Raw genomic sequence first — 9173 nt, forward strand, 5'->3', positions numbered from 1 at the left:
TCAGTGCTGAATCATTGTTCTCTTAGGTTTCAAACAAGTCTTGTTTTTTTGTAGTTATGACTACTGAACTGAGAAGAAATCCATAGCAGCTATTATCCAATTGTTTGTCACCTTCTTTACTATTATATGCCTTTGTATTGAGTGTAAAGACAACCCGTCCATGTAACAGTCTAAATGAATGTCCTTTGATCACTATTTGTCTGACCTTGGAGCAATATAGCCCTTTAAAAAGGTTTATTTCTTGAGCATTAGCAATTCTTTGTCAAATAAATCATTAAATCATCTTATAATTCTACTCCTAAACCAGAACCAGCTTGGTCAATAAAGACATAGAAAGCATGTTTTTTTTTTTCTGTTATGAGTTTAATTAGATCCTCTTTATCCATGACATTGACTTTGATAAAGATCAGTTCACATTTTATTTCACAAACGTTCCCACCATCAAACACATGCCTGAAGCTGAAGCTTCTCCCAAATGTTTTGTCAGAAATCTCGAACTGATGCTTGTCAATTCCCTTCAGACACAAAAGAGCAAACTGAAGTTTCTTAGTGAGGTCTCACATATATCATTAATATCGCAAGTTTACAAATTAGCAGATTCATAAGACAGTTTAAGTGCATTTCACGTGATCTATACAAATATAGTATAAAGTCACAGTACTTCATGTACAATTATGTAAAGCCGTCATAGCACCACAGAGGTATAATTTGGGCTTCTATCTGTGAAATAGTGAGTTTCACAACAGAAACAATTAATCCTTAGTGTCACGACCAATATCAACAGCTTAATAATAACACAGACAGAATGACTTGAAAATTCTGAGTGTATGATTGCTTTACATAGTTGCAATCAATGTGACCAGGTTTACTTGTATATTAACTTGATGTGATTGCTATAGGAATAGCTGATAAGCACAGCACAAAATAATGAGACAATTTGGATAAGTCATTTTTTAATGTCTCATGATTTCAAGGGCTTTAAAAGACATTACGTTAGCAGCTGGTGGAATAATATACTGATATTTCTAACTGCTAGTAAGCATTGATAGTGAGATTAAATAATGTATGTTTAGACATGCCACAATATAGTGTATAAAATACAGAGGGAAATAAATTGTAGTTAATTCTTTGTCATGGCCCGAAGCTTGGCTTTTGGAACTGTACGCACTACATGAAACATATTAAAGACAAATATTCTTGTGCTACACAACAGATGATGAACTCCCATTAAGTGTGAATGATAAACATTTCTAATAATTAGATAACAGTGTTATTAATCACTGCAGCTACATATACCTGTGTCTCCACCTAACCAACTTTAGGCTGTGCAAAACAGCCAGTAATAATGTGTAAAACCATCAGCAAAAGTACTAGCATGCTTGACACCTTTGCGCTAGGCCAACCAAAGTATTTTACATAAACAGTGGAGCTTATTGACACATTAAATTGTACAATTCATAGACAGACATTCCCATCAATGTTTGCATAGCTTCTGAGATTTGTGAGTGTTAAAATCACAGTATTGTTTAAAGTTTCGAAATAAAAGACAGTGATGTCTTTCATGATCCTCTGAGGTCATCACGTCTATGATTTGTATGTCTGGAAAAAAAAATTAGTCCTTGCAGAATGAAATTTGCTGTATGGCAAAAAGCACGTGAATTTATGTGGGCTAAGGTGAAGCACCTTGACATTCGTGAGCCATTAAGTGCTGAAATAAAAGAAAGATTAGCACCCACCTCCATTTCATTTGTATCACTCAACACTGCAGTCCTGACGAGTTATTTGGCTTTAATTTCTACAAGAGCAGTCACTTTGGCAACCATAAACACTCAAAACATCAATGCTAGGATGTAATAGGATTTTTGTTATAAGAGCTTTTTAACAATAAAAAAAACTCCACGTGTGAGGAATGAGAATACTAGTTTTAGAAAACTCCCCTGTCCAACGGAGATGGTGAAAAATGGCCCAAGAGCCATATCAGTGAGACATAACAATAATTTCTGAACTAAGGTGGGATAATTCGAAAAAAAATTTAAATAAACTCCTTTTCATTCTCAGGTACTCAAAATCAGGCAGAATCTTTAACTGTGAAGTTCCTGCACATCATACATACCACAAACAGAGGTCATATTTCTGAGATAAGGAAAAAAGCAAATAATAGAGATGATAAAATAGCATTAGTTTGAACAAAAACACAAAATTATGCTCTCCTAATAGGTTCTGAGCAGCCTCACATTTCAACAATGACAAAAAAAATAAAAAAATCACAGATGGCATCGCAGTGATGCCATCACTAACCACTTGTACCCATAAACTGAACACCTGAGTGTAACTAGCGAGACGCATGGAAAGGTAGGTTAGCACATACTGTACATAAACTAGCCATTTCTAAACATACTGAGGTTTGCACAGAATGTTTAACTTATAACCTAACATACATGAAAAAGAAAACAGTGAATGATTAAGGCATTCCCTACCTCTCAAAATAAATAAATCCATTCACACTAAATTTTCAGATTCTAGTAAAGAGTGGAACTCGTGGAGAGGCTTTGTCCAAAAACTGTTCACATGAATCTCACATTCCGATGAACAAAATGAAAAGAGTTTAAGGAGAGGAGATGATATGGATTGGGTGAAGCAAAGGATGAATCACAAGACTCTTTCAGTCTTCCCAACCGAATCAGTAGATGTCTGGAAGGTCAGAGTACCTCCTGTCAAAGTAACCTCCCTTGTAGATCCAGTCTGCAGCTCCAGTGTACCGATTATTGCCTTGCTGGAACCATCTGAAAGATGGGAGGCCAAAAAGTTTATAAAAATAAAAAGGCTTTTCAAAATCTCTACAGAAAAACAAATTTTTTTTCACTAATATATTAACCTTTCAAGACGGACATATCAAAAGGTTTTAAATGATGGTATCTGCTTCAGTAGAAACCACTGGCTGGATTCATTTAAATTGTTTAATTCCTGTGGTTGGTCCATTTGTGTTTTACTGCCATGCCAGCTTCCTTGACTATTTTCATGGCAAATAAAGATGAAATAGTATAATTTAATATACTATACAAATTTGATTTAGATAACTCTAAAACTCGTAAAATAAATAAATAAATAAACAAACTCTAAAATGGATTCAGGGTTGACTGTTAATTATTCCCAAAGAAAACTTAAACCAGCACAAATAAAATATGTTTAAAATATACAGGACACTGTCTGTCTTCATTTGATATAATATTAATGAGCAGCTTTAATTTTTGTCTGTCAAACACAAGCGGCAACCTTCCGGTCTCTCTCTCTTGAAACCAACACGGAAGTGACTAAAACTGCAATTCATCGACTGGCCGCTAGAGGCTGGCTCCAAAAGGGAGTCAGTCCCATAGACCTGCCATGTTAAAATGCCCAACTTTACAGCAGAGAAAAATATGGTTACAGCTTGGTACAAAAAGTGGTTTTGGTCTATATAGCTAATTTTGCCCTTCATGACAACTGTGAGGGGGGTGAATATTTTTATAACTCATCCGTTTAAATTATATTAAGCCTTAAAGTTCTGCATAATTAAGGGCGTGGCCACTTGAGTGACAGGTGGATTGCCACTACTGTCACCACCGTCGAGCTAGGTAAGCGTGGTTTCAGCAACCAGCTCCCGCCTCTTTGCCCATTTTCGATTATCCGGGAGTGACGCGCTGCCAAGATGGCGATGGCCGGCTCCGCCCACTTTGAGCTTCAAAAACGCTCTTCAGAAACCTACTGGTGACGTCACGGACACTACGTCCATGTTTTTATACGGTCTATGGTCGAAAAAAATCAAAACAGATCTAAAATATTTCTAAACGTTGTTCATAAAATGTCGTGGAGTTGGAAATGTGTTGATAGAAGTTTTTTTTTTTCTCCCCCACTTTGGAGATTTTTCGTTCTTGTTCTCTTTGTTACATGGACATTTATATGTAAATGTATATAATTAAAATGCAATAAAAATATTTAAAAAATAAAATAAAGTATTTCTAAATGTGAAAGGAATGAGAATATACAAAATGAGGAACGCAGGCCAGTAAAAAAGTGGAAGGTTGTGCTCTTAATTCAAATACTCGCCTCGTAGACCATTCTTCCTCGTCTTTAGCACGCTCTCTTCTGGCAACTCTCTGCTTCTCTTCCAATCTCTCCTTCTCTTGACTTGCAGTATCTGGAATTTAAGAATAGCTTTTGAATTTAGGGGTAAAATAAGTGCAGCATCATCCAGAAGACAGCTTACTGGACAGATGGTAACAGAACGGGCCAAAAGAGAGATTGTGCATACCGATATCCCCATTCTCCATAGCTCTGATGTCAGGACGCAAACGACAGTCTGTTGGTGCTATGACTCCAATCATGCCAGGCTCCAGCTCATTAAGCGTCATGGCAAAGTTAGTAAAGTTATACATCTAAACAGAATCGAGAAAAAAAAAAAAGTAAAGTGAGAATATGCATAACATGTAATCACCCAAGACAGATGTTGGAGTCATTGGGGGCTTGGGGTTACCTGTGTCGAGTGTGGCGGTCGAGGGGCTACTCTCCATAGCAGCGTACTGCCTGGGATCATAGTAACTGTTTCCTGGACATCTGGCATTTCATCTGCATCATCACCCCCTGTACTCTGCTCCTAATCACATGCATACAGTACTACCATTTATGCCTCACATTCATATGAAAACCATTAAACACTACAGATAAAGTTTAATGGTTGCAAATAAAGCAAGATCAGAAAGCAAATAGACTAAGAAAACTAATTGAACTAATACTCTACTATGATGGTGGCTCAGGGACTGTAGCTACACTGCTAAAAACCAACTGTCTTTACCCTCACTTCTCATTGAAATTGCATGTTAATACAAAGAAGGGAAACAAAAATTGATTTCCAGCAAACACACTGCAGATAATTTTAATTAAATTTTATTTTTCAATTACACTATCATTCAAAAGTTTGGGGTCAGTACTTTTTTTTTTTTTTTTGCAATAAATTGATCAAAGATGACAGTAAAGACATTTATAATGTTACAAAAGATTTCTAATAATGCTATTCCTTTCACCTTTCCATTCGTCGAAGAATCCTGAAAACAATGTATAACAGTTTCCACAAAGATAACTGTTTACAACATTGATAATAATAATAATAAATGTTTTCTGAGCACCGAATCAGCATATTAGAATGATTTCTGGAGGATCATGTGACACTGAAGACTGGAGTTATGACTGCTGAAAATCCAGCTTTGCCATCACAAGAATAAATAAAACTTTAAAACAGACTCAAATAGAAAAGTTGCATTAAATTTTAACAATATTTCACATAATTACTGTTTTTATTGTATTTTTGGTCAAATAAATGCAGGTGAGTATAAGAGACCTCTTTCAAAATCATTCAAAAATCCTAGACACTAAACATTTGAAGAGAAGCCGATAATTAATTTGTATTCTATTGAAATAAATAAATAAAAAAATATATCACAAAACAAATCTGAACGAGGAGTCGGTTTGTGTAGTCACATTAAAACGCAATGGAACGCAATATTACACAATGGAAAGAATTTGCTCTAGTTGACATTTCTTCTATACTTCAGTAAAGATCTTGAGACTTTTTCAGTTGGCATAGTTCTCACTTCTAAGAGTTTGCAAACGGTCTCTATTGTAATAAGTGGTGGAGCCTCTATTTGAGGATGCGTGAGAGCCCTTTTGGACTTCCATGTGAAAACACAACAGAAAATATATCACGGCTCTGCAGTAAGAGATAAATGACTAACGCTTTTTACCTGCTTGTGCTTCTTGGAATCTCCTCCGCTTTTCTTCTCTGCTTTCTTGTTGACTTCATAGACTTTTGGTTCAATGCTATATACACACTCAGTCCACTTCCCATAGATAACCTGATGCTTCTTTTTACTGAAATACACCCAGACAAAATGAGTCATGAACACAAGCATCAAATCCAGTAAAGTAAAAGTACAGACACAATCCAGCTGTAAAAGACACTGCTAATGCCTTTAGTGCTCCAGACACGGAGTGGATGTGCAGAGTGAACTCTACAGGCTGGGAGTCAGATATACCCACTGACATTTGATACGAATGACTGCTCACCTCTTGTCCTGGATATGTCCCTCTACCCTATGCAGCTCTTTGCCAAACATGCCGCATGGCTTAAAATTCAGCACACACTTGTCCCCAGTGCTAAAATGAACAGAGAGAGTTCTCAGTCAAAAATAAGGGAATGAGTGAACATTAATCCACAATGTGACATGGAAAGATCACACTATAGCCTTTACAAAAACAATATTTAAATGCTGAAAAAGGTTGAAAACGCAGGCAGAATATTTAGTGTCAGAAAGGAAAGAGATGAAATACCTGTGGTTGACAATCTCCACTGTCCCATACTGCTCAATCCACAGTTTACCTAGAATAACGTTATGCACACAGCACATAGGGTTCGTCCATGTGTAAGCTTCTCTGTGCCTGAGAGAGAGAGAGAGAGAGAGAGAGAAGAATTAAAAAATAGCTCAGCCATAACTAATGCCCAAAATCTCTTCAATACACATACGAAAAATGCTAAATAATAAATGGACATTCCAGTATGTTACTTATCTAGCAGATGATGCTTTCCAAAGCAAGTTACATTATACTAAGGGCCAGGAAAAGTTACTGCCTTGCTCAAGGGTCCGATTGTACTTGAGGATCTCAATGACTCTCCAGCTCCAATAAAAAGTGATCATATTATACTTAGTGAAGTCACATAAATAAAACTCACTTGGAGAGCTCAAGTGTCATGGTGCCTTTAGGCTCTGCCTCCACACTCTTCCCCCATAATTTTAGTTTAGGGTAGATGGAGCCGTGAAACGAGAAGTCCTGATTGAGTGACTCTGAGTAGAAGGCGCTGATTGGTGGATGGTGGCTCACTTGTTCTGAGATCATGTGGTAACCCTCTTCATCCCTGAGCACAGATATTACAAATTATTGGTGCAGGCTAATTTGGATTTACATATTCAGCTTTGTAGTAGATGATGTATAGCGTTTGTGTCCAAATGTTCTTTAGATTTACCGTGTGAGTTCAAAAGTCTCTCCTAATAAAGGGTTAAAAGGTTTTCCAGTTCTGTCCCATTGCGATGCAACAGCAGAAACGGCGAATGCGGCAACAAGCTGACAAATGAGATGCAATTGCGTAATAAGGATTTGTTGAATCTTCCATGCATGCACACATGTGAAAGTAAAATATAAAGGAGGCAAGGTTTCTGCAGGTTTTATGAAGGTAAATTTATGACTTTTTCAAGACCAATTAAATATGTTTTTAATTAATTTTGCATAAAAATTGTCTTAACTAGAAATAATGCAAATAACTTTTACTGTACCTTCTGATCACACTGCAAAAAAGTGATGTTCTTCCTCAGTATTTCTGTCGTTTTCCAGTGCAAAAGATCACAATAGATGCATTGTGAAGCAAAATGACAAGATAAGATGCCTTGTTTTCTGAGAAATCGATCAAAATGAAGTTTAACACAAAAACAAATATCTGCAAATGAACTTAATTTAAAGGGAAAACAAGTTGTCATAACCCATGGAAATATATTTGTTCTTGTTTTAAGCATTAACTCGATTAATTTTGTTCTCAGAAAACCTCATACCTTCATTTTGCATTTCAAATAAATGTATCTTGATTTAAGGGTGTTAAGATATTTGTATTGGAAAACAAGACAAAAATACTGAGGAAAATATAATTTTTTTTGCGATGTATAAAACATTTAACACCATGACTTTATTTATTTAGGACTAATTTGTGGAAGGGCCAATTAAGACTTTTTAAGACCTGCAGAAATCCTGGAGGCACTAACCTGCATACGCTCTATAGAGTCAGAAAGTGTACAAGCTTTATGGATGAGGTATGTATGTTCCATGTACTCTGTAATCCTCTGCAAGAAGCTCAGCGGTTCGTTGAAAACAATAGGCATTGTTATCTTGGACAGCTCCTGCAAAGAGACAGTATTCCCAGATAGAAATGGCTTGGCATGTGGACAATGACACCACAATCTAAACAACATGTCTCTTTTACAATTTCATATTTCATGCTGTGTTTGAATGGAGCTCTTTTTTTACTAAGCTGTTGTTTGGTCAAAGTAGCTAGTGCTCACCATTCCAATGCATTTCTTCAGGAAGCCCCATACACTAAAGTCATTTCTGGAGAACATGGGCGCTGGCAGAGTAGTTCTGAACACACAGACACACACATTAAAACATTACACAGTCCAAAGGATATAAACATCTTCACATTTTGTTTCCTGCCTCTGAATATTATTTCACTTTATTCAGACTCCTTACCGCCTCTCCCATACTCCATTTTCAGACGGCACTTTGCCATTCACTGTCTGCTTGCTCTCATAGACACAGGCATCTTTAAAGCTGACTTCACATGAGTCGTCTGATTCTAAACCTGAGACAAAAGAGAGATTTAGCCATAGGTGACAATAAAAATGTGATGTACAGTACTATACTTCATCACGTACCTGTCTCAGCATCATAGAACTCTTCCTCGCTGTTCATGATGGACAGTTACTGCTGTTGATGTCAATCAGAAGGCATTGTTTCACAGTTTGAATGTGTTCTGTTGATCAAACCAGAGAACAATATTGTAGGTTTGAAAATTAAAAACATATAAAACTGGAAGTCATTAGTCCAACTTATAAAAATGAATCATTAACGTACTGTAGACTACTACTATGCCGTAAACCTGGAACAGACTGGACACTAATGCTGGCCTATGCTCTCTGTCCATTCTCTTATTGAACACACAGAACAAATCCAATCACCTCACTGCAGTCTTTAAACAGCTGTGCTTGGCAAAACCATCTGATGAGTGTGTCCGAACAAGCTAATTCTTTAATGGCCAATGGCAGCTCATAGCAGAGAGAGAATGTGTCAGCATCCGGTTGTCATTACTGCAACTGATTGTACTGATTCACAATGTTGGCTTAATTAAAGGGGTCATATGACGTTGCTAAAAAGAACATTATTTTGTGTATTTGGTGCCTAGAGTGAGCGGAGGGCGCCTTGAGTGAGGGGCAGCGGGCGGGCTTGAGTGAGCGGAGGCGGCGGGCTTGAGAACGGTGCGGCCGGTGGATTCGACGAAGGAGTGTCCGGCGGGCTTGCGGCAACCACATGTGACGACCCCG

The 9173-nt window shown here is 37.1% G+C and overlaps 1 protein-coding gene across 1 annotated transcript in view; it reads right to left on the bottom strand.

The window, feature by feature from the left end:
• Positions 1–425: 425 nt before the first annotated feature.
• The window catches only part of LOC107756379 (oxysterol-binding protein-related protein 2-like), an 11841-nt gene continuing 3093 nt past the window's right edge, over positions 426–9173 (bottom strand). Inside the window, exons 2-14 of the mRNA XM_016573438.1 lie at positions 8508–8605; positions 8323–8434; positions 8136–8211; positions 7839–7973; positions 7052–7149; positions 6761–6943; positions 6361–6468; positions 6097–6186; positions 5775–5901; positions 4511–4630; positions 4289–4412; positions 4084–4174; positions 426–2783 (exon numbers count right to left, since the gene is read on the bottom strand). Of these exons, the coding sequence (XP_016428924.1) occupies positions 2681–2783; positions 4084–4174; positions 4289–4412; positions 4511–4630; positions 5775–5901; positions 6097–6186; positions 6361–6468; positions 6761–6943; positions 7052–7149; positions 7839–7973; positions 8136–8211; positions 8323–8434; positions 8508–8544 (1404 nt within the window). The 5' untranslated portion in view covers positions 8545–8605 and the 3' untranslated portion in view covers positions 426–2680. The remainder of the gene's footprint in view (positions 2784–4083; positions 4175–4288; positions 4413–4510; positions 4631–5774; positions 5902–6096; positions 6187–6360; positions 6469–6760; positions 6944–7051; positions 7150–7838; positions 7974–8135; positions 8212–8322; positions 8435–8507; positions 8606–9173) is intronic.

The sequence above is a fragment of the Sinocyclocheilus rhinocerous genome, unplaced genomic scaffold (genome assembly GCF_001515625.1).
Source record: "Sinocyclocheilus rhinocerous isolate Xijiao unplaced genomic scaffold, SAMN03320098_v1.1 scaffold712, whole genome shotgun sequence".
In the NCBI taxonomy this organism is placed as follows: domain Eukaryota; kingdom Metazoa; phylum Chordata; class Actinopteri; order Cypriniformes; family Cyprinidae; genus Sinocyclocheilus; species Sinocyclocheilus rhinocerous.